General features: G+C 33.5%; 1 protein-coding gene across 3 annotated transcripts in view; it reads left to right on the top strand.

Moving 5' to 3' along the window:
- Dnah7 (dynein axonemal heavy chain 7) overlaps positions 1-19,978 on the top strand; it is a 345,957-nt gene that overhangs the window by 77,004 nt on the left and 248,975 nt on the right. For 2 of the 3 annotated variants that reach the window (XM_046447272.2, XM_046447271.2), the window contains exons 11-17: positions 91-274; positions 1,181-1,360; positions 5,171-5,443; positions 6,148-6,275; positions 8,408-8,486; positions 10,032-10,256; positions 12,818-12,964. In XM_046447272.2, coding sequence (XP_046303228.1) covers positions 91-274; positions 1,181-1,360; positions 5,171-5,443; positions 6,148-6,275; positions 8,408-8,486; positions 10,032-10,256; positions 12,818-12,964 — 1,216 coding nt within the window. Of the gene's footprint in view, positions 1-90; positions 275-1,180; positions 1,361-5,170; positions 5,444-6,147; positions 6,276-8,407; positions 8,487-10,031; positions 10,257-12,817; positions 12,965-19,978 lie in introns of those variants that run through there. The other variant, XM_058580336.1, reaches the window with a different exon arrangement.

Here is a 19,978-nt window from a genome sequence, read left to right as displayed (position 1 = left end):
TTGGATGTCTAGAAATTACAGTTAATGCTTATTGTAAAAGGAGTAATTCATTGAGAGTATTGACTTTTAAAAGTCTTTTGTTCTTTCAAGGTGGTTTCCAGAAGTACAGAATATTTATTACCAAGGTAATAAAAAAAAGCAATTGCCAACCAGTGACAACAGTGCCAAATTGGAATCTTTTTTCAACTGTGCTGCAACACTTATGACTTTACAGCTGCAGGACCTCACTTTAGCCTCCATGCAAGATTTCACAGACTTAATTGTGCAACCCCCTGTAAGTATGGTTCAGTACACTAATATGCATTTAGTAACTTACTTATTTTTTCTTTCAGAGAGGAAAATGACAAAATATCTTTACCAGTGAAAAAAACAGAATACATATTTAGATCTATTGTGCTCATTTGTTAAATTAAAAAGCTGGTGTCAAAAAAAGTTTGTGTCCAATTGTGAGTTCAAAGCTAGCCTCAGCAAAAGCAAGGCACTAACCAACTCAGTGAGACCCTGTCTCTAAATAAAATACAAAATCGAGCTGGGGGCGTGACTCAGTGATACAATGCCCTTGAGTTCAATTCCCAGTACCCCTCCCCCCCAAAAATTGGTGTCAACTTGCATATTTAGGATATATGATTATTTTCAGTAAAGATTAAGGGAAATAAGTAAAAAATTTCCATAATTAGGATACCTGGATTATAGAGGCTGGGGAGAGTTTTCATGAGGAATGTTTTCTCTTTCTAGAAAAAGGATTTGTTAGGTATAGTATGAACAGGGTATTGGAATTGGAATGTTTTGCCTGGGACTTATTCTTGAATGATCCTAAAGCGTGCTACTAAGCATCTTCTAGGTTTTTTTTTCCTGGTACTTTGACCCTATAGTTAGCCTATAGGCCAAGTGGATAGTAGATACCAACAAATATAGTTTGCAATCACTCTTACTTTCTCCTGTAGAGCTCCTCCTTGGATTAACTGTCTAAGGTGAAAGAGGAAGTATGGGTGTCTTCCCATGTATTGTAATTGGAACTGGTGTGCTCTTTATCACTATATATATGTAGAAATATATATATATATATATATATGTGTGTGTGTGTGTGTATGGTTGTTTAGTTATGAATATTAATATGAATATTATATATATATATATATATATATATATATATATATATATAAATTTTTATTTTTTGTAGGATTCTGTTAGAGCTTTTGAACATCCAGGTTTCATCATGAGGCTGATTCTTGAGAATGATGCCATTACGTTTGAACCTGACTTTAATGACTATATAGATATCTTTGTAAATGTTTATGCTATCATGATTAAGGCTGTCAGTTTTGTGCCAAGGGTTGAGACAAAATTGTATTCTAAGTGGGTAAGTAACAAGAAACTTCTGATTGCTTTAATTTGCATAAGGTATTCACTTGAAATAACTTCTGAAAGTGTAGACAGGTATCCTTTGTTTCATAGACTATGAATGGCTCAGTAACATTGGCTTATAAGAAAGCTTTGTTTAAAAACAGTTATCATTTTCCATCAACTTATCATATATTTATATTTTTTTTCTAGTCTACTATTCCACTAAGGGGAAGGAGCTAAAGTTGTGATGGGGTTTGAAGCAGTTGATGAGTGTTTACTGTGGGTCTCATACTGTTTGCTATAGCACTTATTCAATTCTGTAGACCTCCATTATGCTTTTCTAGCTCTGTAAAACTATCCTGTGGCTGATTACCTTTCTTATATTTTTTTCCACAAATAGTGAGCTCCTCTTTGTATATTATAAATTCATAGATCCCATCTATGACATTTCAACAGTAGTTACTGCACTTTAGTACATTAAACAACCATGCCTGAAGATTTCCTAAGCTTACAAGTTTTCCAAGATGGCAATTGCAATCTGTAGTTTTCTTCTGCTTTTTTATTTTTAAAGTAGTTTACAAATATTTCACCCATACAAAAGAGTACAGGATATTAGCATGTAAAAGTTTACATGGTAATAAAGTTAACATCTGTTTTAGCTATAGCCCATCTTAAGGGAAAGGATGATACTGATAATTGAAAGCTCTCCCTCATTGCTCCTTCCTATTTAGATCCCTATTCTACTTTTTAGCAGAATAATCACTATCCTGACTTTTGGATTTATTATTCATAATTTTAAAAAATAAACTCTCTGTATGTCTATAAATATCTAAACAATTTCTGTTTTGATTTTTCATATCTTTGTTATAAGTATGAAAAATCATCTTTTATATCATTTGTGACTTGATTTATTTCACTTAACATTATGATTGTGAAATTATGCATATTAAGGGTTTTATCTTCACTTCTGAGTTTCTAATTTTTTTTTCAGGAATTCCATTTATTTTTCAAGAAGGCCTCATCATTTTTGATAATCTTTTGTATATCATCATGTGCTCATTAAGCTTTTACTTTTCTTTATACACATTAAATATCTGTTATATTCTATACTTAATAATTGCAGTATATATATGGTCTTTGCTATTCTAATTCTGCTGTTTGCTGACTCCTGTTACTAGTGTTCTTTTTCCTCTGGATATTTTTCCTTTATTATTATGGGGATGGATATATATATATATATATATATATATATATATATATATATATATGAACTTTGTGCAGGAAAGTCTTTGAGGTTGTGGTTTAAGTTGATTCTTTGGAAGTTGCACATAGACCATGGAATTATTTTTAACTAACTATTATTTTCCTTGATTAACAATTTTGTGAACAACACTGGCAATTACCAACTCTGTTTGAGAACAAGCTCAGGGTTCTAAATTCTTAAGGCAGCCATTTTTTTTCCTTCACTGAGAAATCAGGCAAAAGCAAGACATTTCTCTTCTTTTTCTCCCCTCATGCAAGGATTCTATCACCTTTTAGTATTCTGAAGATTTGTCTCCTCAGAACCATCATTTTATTGTGTCACCTTTCATTGTTCTTCATTTTATGTGTGGGTACGAAATATGACTTCCTACCTTGGTCAGTCCTGAGAGTTTGTCACCCCACAGCTACTTCCCACCTCCTATTTCCACCTTGCTGGAGACTCAAAAGTGAAGCTTAGAGAAGGAGATCAGTGCCATTCCCAGGGCAGCTGCTCACTTCTGCAGACTGTGATCTATCTCAAGTCATGCTCTCTCCTATTGGCCCCTTAAATTTTTGTTTACTTAGGTGTACATTATAAATGATAATTTTAGTCATTTTATGGATATCTGTTTCTCATGTTGTCATAGAAGTCACTCAAGAAACGCAACTGTTCACTTTGTCCTTTGTGAAATTCAATTCCTTTATTACATTTTTTTCATGTAAGACTTGAGGTAGCATATGAAACACACATATACAATAAGTTACCAAGGTGAATTAATAAGTTCTAAATAGATAAAAGTAATAATTGTAATTATCCAAATGACTACAATTACTATAATTTTATGGTTATAAAATATGACTATAATCTTCCTGATTTCTAAAACATGAAAATGTGACAAGTTTAAGTTAGGATTAATATAATCAATTTAAACTTCTCAGGGGAGAATGATATTTTTTCCTGGTATCAGATTTTGAGAAAAAGGTTTTTCATGAAAAAGGTTTTTCATGATACCTAGGGTAACGTATGAATATTACCTGGTGATATTTTAAAAATACAAATCAAAGGCTCACCATGACTACTACCCCTAGCCTTAGGTGATTCATGAAATCAGATTTGGAAACAAATGATAATAAAGTATCTTGAATAAGATAATTGCACATAGTCTCAATGATCTTTGACAGCAATTGCAAAAGTGGGATTTATGTTGCTGTTTTATCACAACTTTTGATAGGAACTGAAAATGAACTAAAAATACACTTTTTTTTTCATGGAAGGCAAACCTGCAAGAAGCCAGTGCACTGAGTCCAAGCATGTAACTTTATCAAGTCTAATTTGATACGCTTTAGAGCACCCGAGGTGTTTCATACAAAATATCATTTCTTCTAACTCTTGACAGGAGCTGATTAGATTTAAAAAACACTTTCTAATGTAGTTCTGAAGTCCTGGTATCTAATTATATTAAGAAAGATAAATCTATAGACTTAGACTGTTAGTAAATTTAAGAAACATTCTATAGTGAATATTAATGAGTTTCATACAAGAATAAATAATTTCACATTGCATATAGTATATCATGTGATATAGATTGCATTATCCTAAAATTTATTTCTCAGAAAAGATGAGAACCAAGCATCTACTAAGCCCAGGGGTAAAAGTAGCTGGATTCATTAATATTCTTGTGAAGCTTCACCAGTTCTAAGCAAAGTGATTTTCTGAAACGCCCACTAGAGGGCATTGCAGACAAATGCCCCCAGCTGACAGAAAATTTTACAGTTCTCTTAAGGAACCATTTGATGTGACGATTTTGAATGTTTTAGACTATTCACACTAATTTTCATTTGTTACAGTTAAAAGTTTCTTCCTCTTGACAACAGAGCATAAATATTTTTAAGAGTTACTAAGTTCAGATAATAAACTATATCAACATAATTACTTGTCCTCATATTTGAGAAGGGAATAGAGGCAAAGTGTTGAGATTTTTCTGCTTATTTAAACGTGTCATCTGGTCCATTCATACCCATTGCTATTCTGATTATGATAGCAGAATAAAAGTTTTCAACTAAGGATTTTAGTATGGTCTGGTTGCTGTTCTCAGGCTCAAAGATTGAAGGTCAATGAATGAGTCAACAGTCATTCTTTGTTCTAGATAAATTTCTCCTGAAGGTCAAGAAGTTCTAGGATTAAAATGTATGATGATATGACATAGAACTAGTGAATTTTCTTTTAATACTATACAATGTAGACATAACCTTATAAAGCTAGCATGTACAATTGCACAAATAAAATGTGGATTTTTCTGTCTTTATGTTCTAAATCTTATTTTGTATAGATTTTCAAGTGGCTACTCTTTGATCCATACAGAAAAACAAAATACAACTAGCTAGCCTTAAGGAAAACAAAACATTCTATGAAACCTAGATTTTAAAACCCTGCTGTGATTAGAATGAATATCTTCCTATAGAGATTAGAAAATAAAAATTTAAAAAAGAAAGGCAATATTATCATAAGGTTAGTATTTTTACAAAGACAAATGATATGGTTACTTTATTTGAAATAAGTTACGTTGTCCCCACCTTTGTTTAGGAAAGTAAGTCTAAACCAACAACTTTGAAGCCCATAATTCTGGATGAAATTGTCGAAGCTCACAAAGCAAAGATTAAGGAGGTGATTATGAAAGAGAGTGTGGCACCTACTGAACACCTCAAGCTCTATGATAAATATGACTTTTTAATTACCAAACAAGCTGAGAAAGATGCTGATGATTTCCTTGCAGAGAATCATAATTATGAGAGAATAATAGAAGAAATTCGCAGATACCAAAAACTAATTGATGAAATACAGTACACATCTAGAAAGGTAAATGATTCGTTTTGTGCAACAGCTATCTGTACCCAACAATCTTTCTCCTTTTTTTATTAACATGTAGTTTAGAACATACAGAGAAAGAATTAGAGCATCACTATCACTAGGAACAAATTTATCGAGTTTAGGATATATGCCAATCATTGTGATAAGCCCTGGGTATTAGGCGGCAGACAGGACAGATAACAGTTCTTGTGCTCATGTAGTGGAGACATTATCTTGTAAGACCTTCATATAATTTAACCCTTCTTTCTCTCAATCCCATGAACTTTATCCCAATCCCATGCTTACTTCTGTCTAGTAGGATAATGGTAACTTAAAATTTTCTTCTTTTGTTCTTTTTTTTTTAATCAACATTCTTCTAGTTTTCTACCATGCCCCTGTATTATATTTTGTATACAGAGCAAATGGAGCATTTGAAATCTACTTTACCTATTTAGTAGTAACTCAGTCTCCAAATTGTTTTTATCTATTATTATTCTAAAAGAATTGGCTTCCAGGATAATAATTTCAAGGATGTTTATCCAAAAGATAGTTGTAAAATATCAGAAAACCCTCTAGGCATCATGTTTGAAGAAAAAAACAACAACCTTATTAGATCATACTTACAAAAATCAATCGTATGAGAATGGAAAAATATGGGAATCTCATTAATTTTTATTCCATTTCATGTTTATTAAACTTTTAATATGTTTCAGAGTATTCGCTTGGGAATGTTTGAAATACACTGTGAAGAATTAATCAGAGCATTGGTAAAACGAGCAGATAATATTTGTGGGAAACTTATAGCAAAAATGTTCACAGATCATCAGGAAGTAAATACAAGGTATTTGTGTGATATTGAATATATTTTTATTTTGGAGGGAATGTCAACAGAATAAACTATCACACAACTAAAGTAGTGGACTAGTGCATTGTCATAATTGATTCAGAAGAAAAGATTGTGCCAAATGTATTTTTACTTGGCTTTAAGTATCATTTCCGGATGTGATTATTAATATTATTTCTTTTTCACTACTAATGTATTCTAATTATATAAATTAAGGTTGCATTAAATTTGTTTGCATTTCTTTTGCACATGTCATAAGGATATTATCTAACATCAGATGTTCTAAATTGTATAATCAATATACAAAGTGGGGTTTCAAAGTGGATTTACACAATAGCTGTTGTGGGTTCTCAGGGAATTCTCAAATTTGAAATTTTGCCTTACTAATTACTCTTAAAGGGCATGACAAATTGTTAACTGGAAATTATTTCTTGACCAACCCAGGATATTTTTAAGAAAGTTGACCCATTTTTATGATTATGGTATTAGAGAAAAATAGATCATTAAAAATATTTATCTTAAAATGTACAAAAGCCTGAAGGAAGTGTTTTTTTTCTTCCTGTTTTGTCTTTTTTGTTTGTTTTTAACTTATCCTGTATTAGGCATAGGATCAGACTCTATGAAGTGTGAATTCAACTGCTGAAGGAAGTTACAATGTAGAAAGGGAATAAAATACAAATTGGTAAATTACAATAAGGTGCAGTAAGTTCTGTACAGAAGCACAGAAGTAGAACAGAGAAAGACATGATTAATATTTTTTTCAGGGTGGTGTTTGGGGGTTGGGGGGATTAGGAAAGTCTGCAAAGAGGAATCGATGTGTGAATTTCATTTTGAAGGATGAATGTTCCAGGATAACAATGTAGTTGAAAGAATTTCAGGTAGAGAAGAGAATATATATAAGGCAGTGAGGTATGAAATGGCATGGCATATTCCAAGAACCAGGAGTGGTTTGTGATGCTTTCATAGACATTGTGAGGGCAGAGGGGTGAGGGGGAGGGCTAGTGAGAAAAGACCAGGACTTGGTAGCTTAGCTAGCAACAAGATCATATTTTTAGCTTAAAGCACATTTTCCTCTAGAAGTACTAGGAGAGAAGATGCCTTTTACTTACAGTGTTTCCTAGTGGGTGAAATATTTATTTTAATTTCATAGCTGCTTTCCCTGCCTCTTAATGCTCACTGAGCTCATGCCAGTTCTACTTGTTTGTTCTCATTTTCTCTTAATTACACCAGACTCACTAGATGTACAGAGGACATATCAGGAACCATGAGATAGAATGATCTAAACTTCTTGCCTCTGCATGCTTTCCTCACCTCTACGTGAAGCTCTTCATAGCTGTCTGTCACATTCTTAGAGGGCAGAATCTGCCTTTCGAACTGTAGGTGCCACACATTGCCTCTTATCACTCTGGACCTGGAATCCTCTCTGTATCCTATAGGTCAGACCTCCTCTTTTCTGTTGATTCTTTCTCTGAAGTTTGCAAATGTGTTCACATCCTTCTTCCATCTTCTAAGCCCGACTTCAACCCAACATCATTACCATTACTATTCTTGTCTCCTTCACCTTACAGCCAATCTTTGTGAAGAATTTTTCTGGACTTCCTTAGCTCATGCTACTCTTTTCTTTCTCTTTACCCCCTACCCTGAAGTAAGTTCACCATTTATATTGGCCACAATCCTAATCAGTAAGAAAGATTTTCATATTACCAGAAGTTTGTAAGAATGCAGGTCCATTATAACCGTTTTCTCCAAGTGGAGTTAATCACTCCCTCTCTTTGGGCCATCTCAACTAAATTTCTGTTAGAGCCCTCAAAACTCTAGGTTGAAAATAATCATTTTTAGTCCTATCTTCATAGTGGATTTTGAGCTTCTTGAGGGCCATTACTACAGCTTAGTCATTTCTGTGTCGCTGTCACTTAATATTGAAGTTGAAAATGTAATAGATGATCCCTAAATTTGTATTGAACAAATAAGTCGATGAACAAAAATTTGCACTTAATTTATTAGATGTCATATAAATAAGTTATAATCTTTATTTGTTATGCAGCAAAACACTATGTAAACAGGAGTGTATTTTGAAATGAAATTTGATCATGAATTTGTAAGATTGATTTTTTTGTCTGGTGTTTCAGATTATGTGAAGAATTTGAGAAAATAGCTGAAAAAGCTCTAAGCACTCCTCCAAATACAGCAGAACTAATGGAAATGAAGGTATTGTCTATATAAACACATTATAGTTGTGCATCAGTTCATTATTGACACGATAATTCAGAGAAACAAATCATTCTAAAAGTTGAGACAGAAACTAAAAATAATATGGACTTTAAAAATGCTTAGTTCATGCATCTGCAATTTGGTAATTTAGGCTGGACTCTCTGGGGTGGTTCTTCTAGTTTTGATGGGGTCACTCATCACTCAGTTGGATTACTCACTACATTGGCTCAGTCAGCTCTCAGTTGGTTTGACTAGTATAACTGTGGTTCAGAAATTTGGCTTTGCTCCACTTGTCTCTCTAACTTTGGCAGGCTCACCTGGGCTTGTTCTCATAGCATGATAGACAAGCAAGCCTCATTGTCTGAGTGCTCTTCAAGTTCTCTGCTTGTATCACATAGCTAACATTCTATTGACCAAAGCAAGTCAGAATGAGAGGACGTTACAGGGCCTGCTGGAGAGGTGAAATATTAGAGCAAGTAATGCAATTGTCTACCAGAATATTTTTGAGAGCACTATTAATAATTATTACCATGTTTACAGATATAAACAAGAACTGTTCAAGGCAACCTCAAATGAATGGTTATCCCTCCATTTTTATCAACAAATGTTTAATTCCTCAGCAAATATTTTGTTTTTTGTAAAATCTACATTTTATTGAGTATTAAAATCTCTGTGGTAATTTTCTGAAAAATATTGTGTTTTAAGCATAGAATTTATGGCACTGAAATTATTAGATAAGTTTTAGTTTGATTGTTTTTCATGTTACTTCTGTGTTTTAAATCTACTCACCATTTCATGTTACTTCCTTTTCATTTTGGTAACACCAAGCTTTTATGTAGCATTGCCAACTGCTTCATTTTACAGGTCATATATTGTAACTTTATTATAATAGAAATTTTAGTAGAAGATAATATACATATTGGATGATTAAGGAGTGATTTTATAGTATATTGACAATGTGGGGTCATTTTTTAATTTTATGAAAAGTTACTTTCTACCTCCAGCTGCCTCCACTGTTTATTATATGCTCTAAGCAGTGTGTCTTTTGTTTTTGTTTTTGTTTTTTTCTGCAGCAGTTGTGTCTGTTGAGGTGCAGTTTCACTGATGGCTATTTGACTATTAACTATCTTTCCAAGTAGATTGCAAACTTCATGAGGATGTTCTGTTCTTTATCCCTCTACATTGCCAGCACTTAGCACAGGTCTTGACATATAGTTGGTCGTGCACAATGTAATTCTGAAAGAATAAGTGAAATCACTCAGAGAGCATCTGCTGTTGTCTTCCAGCAACCCACAGCATTCCTCTGTACTTCCCCATTGCTTTGCTTTTTGTATGTCGTTAAGTATTTTCTAAGTTTTTTGTTTTTTCTGCCATTTTGGTGAGTTGCTTGGAAGGGAGGGAGGAGAATTGATCTGAGCTGCAGTCCCTTAGTTTGAACCAGAAGCCTTCACCTCTAATAAGTCTGCACATACTTATACAGTGTATTTCCATGTCTACTTTTTGACGTAAGCAGTTCATTTTGTTATTTTTGTTTTCCTTCAGGCTTATATCCAGAAAGTGGAGGCGGTTGAAATGGTTGAATTGGGAAATAGATTAGTGGATTCTAAAAACTGCCTTGCCTTCCTCATTGAGTGTGCCAACTTTTCTCCAGCAGACATTAGGTTAAATAATAATGTTTTCCAGTGGTATGGAAGAATGGGAGAAGTTTTTGATGAACACAGAAAAATTATTAAAGAGAAAACGGAACAATATCAAGATGGCCTTAAGGTTGGTATTTTAATATTTTAAATTATTTTTATTTTGAATTTTAAACTTTTCATAACATTGCCAAATCTTTTATTTCAAAGGTCATATATTGAGCTTTCTTACTTTATAAATCTTAGTTGAAGATAGAACACATATTGGATTTCTGCTTATTGGATATTTAACAATTGAGTACCCTATTATCAGTGTGGGGTCATTTCTTGATTTTTCAAGGGAATAGGAAGAAAACATTGGAATATTTTACCCACAAGTGACTGTGACCATATAAGATTTTTAATGAAAAAAAAAAACACTGTTAATCTTATATAGTTTATAGTACTATTTTTAGTCTTTTAAATTTTTAATTTTTTTTTATTGCTTGAACATCAATGCTCTGTTTGGCAAAATGTCCCTTCATACCTCATAATCACTAAAACTCTCCTAAACATTGTGACCAGAGCATTTTCTTTTTGTTTTTGTTTTAATCTTTCAAATGAAGATGGTTTGTGACTTACCTTTGTGTACCTATTCAGCCTTATCTCCTACCTCTCTGTACTCTTTGCTTGTGACTTTTCTGTAACCCCAAGCAACATCTACACTCCTGTACATCTCTCATCTCTTGCACATTGTCTGTGTTCACTCTGGAACACACTCTGCTGCCACCATGTGCCTCTCTAACACAATTTATTTTCTGACAATTCTCTCAGATCTCAATGCAGCTTTTCCTTTGCTCTCCTTGCATTTTTAACCCATGTCCACCAAATGAATGATCTGATCATTATGTTACTATTTTCAGGTCTGTCTTCCATTAGATGGCCAGCATCTTGAAAGCAAGGCTGTTTCATTTTTACCTTTCCTCCTTATATCCTGTGGGCTAGCACAGTGACTGACACACGTCTTTTTGTCCGTTTTTTTGCTGCTGTAATAGAACACCTGAAAAGAACAAAAGTTTGTTAGTGTTCTGGAGGCTGAGAAGTCCAAGTTTGAGAGACCCACATCTGGCAAAGGGCTTCTTACTGTATCATCCCATGGCAGAAGGCAAAAAGGCACTTGCATGAGAAAGAACAAAGGAATTGCTCTGGGGGCATAGGGAACCAAACTCATTTGTTTTTCAGGAAACCACTTCTGTGATAACTAACCTGTTCCCATGATAATGGTATTACCCCATTCATAGGCCAGCCCTCAGGACCTAATCACAGTTTAAAGGTTTTACCTCTCAACAGTGTTTCACTAGGGATCAAGTTTTCAACACATGAATTTTGGGGGACACATTAAATCATAACACATGCATATGGAGCACCATGAGCACTCCATAGCTACTGTCTGAATGAATGTTTAAATTTTTGTCTCATCTTATAGATGAGTGAATTAATTCCCAAAGATTGAGAGACTTGTTCCAGGTCAGACAGTTAAGATATCCCTTGATTACCAGCATAGCTGTCTTTCTGGGCGATGCTACTGAGAATACAGTTAATTCACAGAATATGTTATATGGAAAATTAATCCATAGACTTTAAAAATCAAATTATTTTAAACTGTTAAACTGTGTTTTATATTTCTGTTTCACATTTATACCATTTCAAAAGCATTTTTTAAAATGTAAAAAATGGAACTAAGGCAGTAGCTCAGTGGCAGAGAGCTTGCCTAGCATGTGTGAGACACTGGATTCAATCCTCAGCACCACACAAAAATAAACAAAAATAAAATAAAGGCATACTATATTGTCCATATACAACTAAAAACCAAAAAATAGAAAATATGAAGAGTAAATATTAGATACTTGAATTACAATATAATGGGGTCTTAGAAAATTGCTAGGTGACACAGAATTATCTATACTTTATTGTAAACTATACTATTACAAAAAACTACATGTAATGTTCATGAATTTTTCCTCTTATTTTCCTTTCTGGCTGGTCCAGACCCATAAATTTGCCAGGAGGCTAGAGAAAACAGGACAACCACCTAGAAAATCTATATAATAGAAAAACTATTTTTAATAACCCATATTTGACTTTTGAGTATTTCATTGTTAGCTATTTTTTAGAGCCATTTCATTTAGGATGACTTACCAATGACAATTTTATAATAAGCTTTTCTCATTAAAAACACACACACAGGGCTGGGGCTGGGGCTCAGCGATAGAGCACTCATCTCTCATGTGTGGTCTCTCATGTGTGAGGCCCTGGGTTTGATCCTCAGCACCACATAAATATGAATAAAATAAAGGTATTGTGTCCATCTAAAAAAATATTAAACACACACACAGATTTTATATCAGAATGTTAAAATTTTAAGTTTTTAAATCTGAACTTTTTCTGTTGTGTGTTAGAACTCCTTACAAAAATAATACAGAGTAAACTTAAATCTGGAAATTCGATAAATCTTAGCAAATTAAGTTCAAGTTTTAAAAATCCGCATATTTTCGATCTTAGTCATCTTCTGAATGATCTCTTTATATTTTGTCAGTAACAAAAATATAATAATAATTCTGATAACCCTTAAAAATATTTAAAATTTCTCTTGATGCCTAGGGTTTTTAACTTTTAAAAATAGTAACTGCAATTTTTTTTTCTTATTATTAGTTGCGGTGTGAACGGTTTGTGGAGGAATTGGAGAGTTATGCCAAACAGTCAGAAGAATTTTATACATTTGGAGATCTTCAGGATGTACAAAGATACCTGAAGAAGGCTCAGACACTGAATGCCAAATTGGATTTAGCAGCAGACAAGGTATAATTTAAAATTTAATTTGTTCAAATGAAAAGGAATGGCATTTGTATTGGGTATTCACCTTTAAGAAATAGATTCAGCTGGGTGCAGTGGTGCATGCCTGTAATCCCAGTGGCTCAGGAGGCTGGGGTAGGAGGATCATGAGTTCAAAGCTAGCCTCAGCAATTTATAGAGGCCCTAAGCAACTCAGCAAGACCCTGTCTCAAAATATAAAAAAAGGTTGGAGAGGTGGCTCAGTGGTTCAGTGCCCTTGGGTTCAATCCCTAGTACCAAGAAATAGATTCAAATAAAACATTTTAACTATATAACTAGAGAATAATAGAAATGGTACAAATAGATTTTACAGATGTTCTTCAAGGAAGAGCAGGATTGCTGTTTTCTATTGATATTGATTTTTTCGTGGCCTTAGTCTTTTATTTTAAGGATAGAGTCATGTATAAGTCTGCTTCTCAGTTTTTGCTTTGCATAATTAAATATCAGCATCATAATTTTAGCAGAAGTAGGCAAATAATAATATCTGGTTACTGTTTAGGTTTTCCATCTTCATAGAAGCCTGGTTAGATTTTGCAGCTCTATTTGTATTTTTTAAAAATTGTCTAAATTGATGCATTATATTTATACATAATAGTGGGATTCATTGTGATATATGCATACATGCACATAACATAATTTTCCTCCCCTCTCCTTCCCCTTGTCCCTTTCCTGTTTTGTTTATGTCCCTTCTATTTTTGTGAGAGTTCCTTATTGTTCTTTTCTTTTATCAAGCTTCCACATTTGAAAGCAAAAATAACCCCTGAATTTTGAGGTTTAGCATATTTCACTTAGCATAATGTTCTCCAGTTCAATCCATCTACCTGAAATTATATCATTTCATCCTCATTTATGTCTGAGTAAAATTCCATCGTGTGAATGTACCATATTTCCTTTATCCATTCATCTGTTGAAGGACACCTAGACTGTTTCCATAACTTGGCTATTGTGAATCGGAATACATGTCTCACAATACTATTCTGATTTCTGTTCTTTTGGACGAATACTAGAAGTGGTATAGCTGGGTTTTAAGGTAGTTCCATTCCTAATCATTTGAGGAAACTCTATACTGATTTCCACAGTGATTATACTAAATTTGCACTCCCACCAACAAAATATAAGAGTAAATTTCCCCCCACCTATTCACCAACATTTATTGTTATTTGTATTTTTGTTAATTGCAATTTTAAATTGAGTAAAATGAAATCTCAGTGTAATTTTGATTTATATTTCCATGATTGCTAAAGCTGTTGAACATTTTTTCATGTATTTGTTGGTCATTGTATTTCTTATTTTGAGACATGTCTCTTTAGTTCACTTGCCCATTTATTTACTGAGTTATTTGTTTTTGTTGTTAAGCTTTTTGAGTTCTTTATATATTCCTGATTATTAATTCTCTGTTGGAGAAATAGCTGCCAAAAGATTTTCTCTTCTTCCATAGATTTTCTTTGCTGTGAAGAAGCTTTTTAACTCAATGCTATTTCATTTATTGACATTTGGTTTTATTTCCTGAATTTCAGAAGTATTACTGAGGAAATCAATACTTAATCTTATATGTTGGAGTGGTGACCCTGTAATCTCTCTAGCAGTCGCAAAGTTTCTGGTCAATTTCTCAGGTATTTGATCCACTTTGAGTTGAGTTTTGTTCAGGGAGAAAGAAATCTTGTTTTATTCTTCTACCTATGGAAATTCGGTTTTCCCAGCACTTTTTATTAAAATGGCTGTCTTTTTTCCAATGTGTTTTTGGCACTTTGTCAAGACTCTGATGACTATATATGTGTGGATTTTTCTTCTATTCTTGTGTGTTCTATTCCTTGATCTTCACATCTATGTTTTATGCCAATGCCACACTGTTTTTGTTACTATAGCTCCGTAGTAGAACTTGAGATTAAGTATCGTGATATCTCCAGCATTGATCTTATTGCTCAGAACTTTGGTTATTATGAGTCTTTTATTCTTTTGTATAAATTTAAGGACCTTTATTTTCTAGTTCTGTGAAGAATGTCATTAGTATTTTGATGGGGATTGCATTGGATGTGGATAACACTTTAGGCAATATGGCTGGTTTGACAATATTAATTTTGCCTATGCAAGAACATGGGAGATCTTTATAACTTCTAATATTCTTTTCATTTTCTCTCTTCATTGTTCTGCAAATTTCGTTATAGAGGTCTTTCACCTTAGAAGTTAGATTTATTCATAGGTTTTTGCTTTTATTGAGATTATTGTAAATGGAATTGTTTTCTAATATCTTTTTCAGTGGATTCATTATGGGTATACAGAAGGGCTATTGATTTTTGTACCTTGCAACTCTGCTGAATTTACCACCTCTAGAAATCTTCTGATGGAGTTTTTTTTTTTTTTTTGGGGGGGGTCTTTAAACTATAAGATCATATTATTTGCAATCAGTGATAATTTTACTTCTTTTCCTATTTGTATCTCTTTTATTTCTTTCCCTTGCCTAATTGCTCTGGCTAGAGTTTCTACTATTACATTAAATAAGAATGATGAGAGTGGGCATCCTTGTCTTGTTCCAAATTTTCAAGGAAGTGCTTTCAGTTCTTCCCCATTCACTATTGAGTTTGGGTTTTTCCTGTATATCTTTTATGATGTTGAGATACGTTCATTCTACCCTTAGCTTCTCAGTGTTTCTTTTGCCCCCCACCCCATCCATTCTTTCTTTTTATTTTCATTATTTATTTATTTATTTATTTTAATTAGGTGTATATGACAGCAAAATGCCTTTTGATTCATTGTACACAGTTGCAGCACACCTTTTCATATCTCTGTTTTTTGTACACGAATGTAGTGTCATATCCTATGTGCAGTCTTACATGTACCTAGGGTAATGATGTCCATCTCATTCCACTATCTTCCCTACTATCATGCACCCTTTCCACCCTTCCTCTCCTTTGCCCAATCAAAGTTCCTCCATTTTTCCCATGCCTTCCCTCTCCAAGTTTTGGATCAACATCCACTTATCAGAACATTGGGCTTTGGTTTTGGGGATTGGCTTATTTCACTTAGCATGATATTCTCCAACTCCATCTATTTACCTGCAAATGCCATGATTTTATTCTCTTTTAATGCTAATATCCCATTGTATATATATACCACACTTTCTTTATCCATTCATCTATTGAAGGGCATCTAGGTTGGTTCCACAGTTTAGCTATTGTGAATTGAGCTGCTATGAATGTTGATGTGGCTGCGTGCATTACTATAGTATGCTGATTTTAAGTCCTTTGGGACTTAAAGGAGTGGGATAGCTGGGTCAAATGGTGGTTCTATTCCACGTTTTCTAAGGAATCTCCATACTGTTTTCCAGAGTGGTTGTACCAATTTGCAGTCCCACCAGCAATGTATGAGTGAACCTTTTTCCCCCTATCCTTGCCAACATTTATTGTCTGTATTCTTGATAACTGGCATGAGGAAAAATTAATATTGTCAAAATGGCCATATTACCCAAAGCACTATACAGATTCAATGCAATTCCAATTAAAATACCAACATCATTCTTTATAGAAATAGAAAAAGCATTCTCCAATTCTCCTTTGTCTATTAGACTTCTTTCACTTATCTATTAATTTATATGGGATAACTTCTTTATGTTATTCTCTCCTTTTCTTCCCCTTTCCTCTTTTTTTTTTAAACTGTAGCTTCCACATATGAAAGAAAACATTAAAACTTTGAGTTTCTGTATCTCTTTCTTTTGGTTAATTTTGCTAAGGGCTTATCAATCTTGTTTATCTTTTCAATGAACCAACTCTTTGTTTCATTGATCATTTGTATTATTTTTTTATTCTCTGTTTTACTAATTTTGGCTCTTAATTGTTTCCTTCTCTCTACTTCTTTTGGAATTGGTTTGTTTTTGTTTTCCCAAGATCTTGGATAACATGATAATGGCATGTATTTGGGGTCTTTTTGATTTTTAGTATTCAGAGCTATAAAGTTTCCTCTTAGAACCACTTCATGGTGTACTAGAGATTTTTTTATGTGGGGTCCCTATTCTCATTTGATTCCAGGAATTTTTTCATTTCTCCTCTTATTTTCTCTCTGGTTCATTTAAAGTGCATTTTTAATCTCCAATTGTTTATGTAATTTCTATGTTTTTTCATGCTGTTCTTTTCTAATTTCATTCTATTATGATCTGATAAGATGCAAAGGAATATACAGTTTTTTAAAAAAATATTTTCTAAGACTTGCTTTGTGTCCTAAAATATGGTCTGGAGAAGATTTGGAGAAGGTTCCTTGAGAATTTGAGAAGAAAGTGTATTAAGCTGTTGTTGAATAAACTATTCTATACATGTATCTTAGCTTCTTTTGACTCATAAAATTGTTTAGCTCTGAAGAATCTTTACTGATATTGTGTCTGAATGGCCTATCAAATGGTATAGAAGTATGTAAAATCACCCCAATATTGTCATATTGGAGTCTTTTGAGCCTTAATGTCAAGTACTGTTTTATATAATTATATGCACCAACATTTGGGATATAAATATTTATGGTTATATTTTTTGTTGTGTTGTTCCCTTTACCAGTATGAAGTGACCTTCTTGTCTATTCTGATTAATTTTAACTTGAAGGGTGCTTTATCAGATATAAAAGTACTTATTCCTGCTTGCTTTCAGTCTCCATTTGCATGGGATATCTTTTTCCATCCTTTTACTTCAGCCTGTGGTTGTCTTTGTCTATAAAATGATTCTCTTGCAAACCACTTGTACTTGAGTCTTATTTTTTAATTCACTCTGCCAAAATTGAGACACATTTATTATAGAGGGATGTTAATAATAAAAAAGTGTTAATTTGGTCTTAATTTACATTTGCTAAGTTACTCTTATAATGAGATTTATCCTTGCCAGAGCTCTGAAATTTGTTTTTAACTTCTGTGTTATTTCTTTAAATATTTTCTGTAGCGCTTTTGTAGAAACCATGAAGTTTTTAGTTTATGCTTATCTTTGCAGATTTTTATTTCTCCTTTGATTCTGAAGGTGATAGCTTTGCTGGATATAGCATTCTTGGCTGGTACTTGTTATCTTCCAAGGCTTTTAATGAGACATTCCAAGGTATTACTGGATTTTAGTTCCTTATGAGAAATAGGAAGTTATAGGTTTACTTCCAAATATGACCTGGCATTTTTATTTTGAGGCTTTTAAAATTCCATCCTTGTCCTGTATCTTAATTAGAATATGTTGTAGAGAGGTTCTTTTTTGGTCTTGTCTGTTTGGGGGTTCCATATGCCTCTGGTATCTGGATGTCCATTTCATTCCCAAGCTTTTGACATTTTTCTGGTATTATTTCACTGAAAAGATTGTTAATGCCATTAGCCTGTACTTCAGTCCTATCTTTTCTTTTTCTTAATTGCTGACTGAGTGTTCAAGTTCATGTATATTATCTTTAAGTCCTGAAATTCTGTCTCCTATGTAGGTCTAATTTGTTGGTGAGATTTTCAACTGAATTTTTTATTTGTTTTCTGTCTTTCAGTTTCAAGATTTCTATTTGCTGATTTTTCAGCACCTCTTTGTATTTAAATTCTCATTTGTATTTTTATTTCATCTGAGTTATTCCTTAGATTTTTAAATTAATTGGTCATTTTAATTATCAACTTTTTGTATTCTTCATCTGGGATTTTATCCACATCAACATTTGTAGATTCACTTATTGAGGGGTTGAAATCTTTAAAATCATCTTTTTGGCCTATTTCCCCATGGTTTCTAAGGTCCTATTTTTGCATCTGTTGAGATGGATTCTTCTTCCTCTTTTATGTGGGGGGTCCTTTGGTGAGTAGTTATCTACAATAAATCCTGAGCTGGGAGTATGTCTTATCATCCATGTATTTGAACAGCATAACCAAGTGTTAATTTCAACCTCCAATGCCTCTTTGAAACCACAAATAATAGTGGTATTATAAGAACACACTTTATATTAACTTATATTAGCATATGCTGTAACCATTAGTATTAATGTTCCCTACAACTCTATTAACAAAGGAGAATCATGGATGAGAAATAAAAAATCATAGGATAAAAAGATTAAGTATTAGTTGTAGTGTATTAATTTGAACTGAAAGATGGAATAAAATAAAGAAAATAGAAGAAAAAGGAAAAAAGAAAGTAAAATGGTGGGGGAGAGAAGGGAGACAAGTTAAAATAGGGAGAGTAAAATGGATGAAGGACAAAGGATGGTGATGGAGATGGAAGAGAAGAAAAGAGGTATCAAGACAGGCTCCAGTTAATTGACAAAATACATAGTATTAGAACTCTGACAAAACACAAATTGTAGGGTGACACTAAGAATCAGTTATCAAGCAGTTAATGCAATAGTTACCATGCAGAAGTTCTGTTTCATTCTTGCTGAGATATTATTAAAAAGGGCCATTCTTTTTAGGATTTTGATTATAGAATCTTCCAACTATGAGGCAGTTTCTGTTATGCAAATATCATGCTATTCATTGTTCTCTGACCCAAGCCAGATAAACTTGTTTTAGGGGAGTCTGTATGCTGTTTCACTCACTCCTTTCCTTGCTATCTCTACTCAAGGGGAGGAGGCTTTGTCTGCTACAGAGCAGTCTGTACTCTCAAAATGGCTTCGTTATTATGTCAGGAAATAGGAGTGCAATTCTGACAGGGCTGCTGACCTATCCTTCATCTGCTCCATCTGTAGATTGATCTGGGTTGCCTTGCACCTTTCTAAGAGCCCTAGGCCAAGTTCAGGGGGAATGCTGGGGGGAATGGTGGGGAAGTGGGGGTGGGGGTGGGGGTGGGTAGGAGTGGCCATTAGTCTATTCCCCCTCCCTCTTCTAAGTTTTGGGAGGTCTCTGCTTTCTGCCTAACTCTAATGTGTCCCAATTTCCCCTCCCCCATCAGCCATGTTACTTATCCTAGAGATCAAACAGCCAATTTCAAATGAAATTACTCCCCATTCTCCTCTACTCTTCAAGCTGATTGGCCACTCTGAGTTTGTCTCTAGTTGGAGTCCCAGCCT

This window comes from Marmota monax, unplaced genomic scaffold (genome assembly GCF_021218885.2).
Source record: "Marmota monax isolate L192 unplaced genomic scaffold, Marmota_monax_Labrador192_F-V1.1 WCK01_AAM20220418_F8-fsc00007, whole genome shotgun sequence".
NCBI lineage: Eukaryota > Metazoa > Chordata > Mammalia > Rodentia > Sciuridae > Marmota > Marmota monax.
The sequence above is the reverse complement of the archived record's forward strand: the minus strand, read 5'-3'. Positions and strand labels throughout refer to the sequence as shown.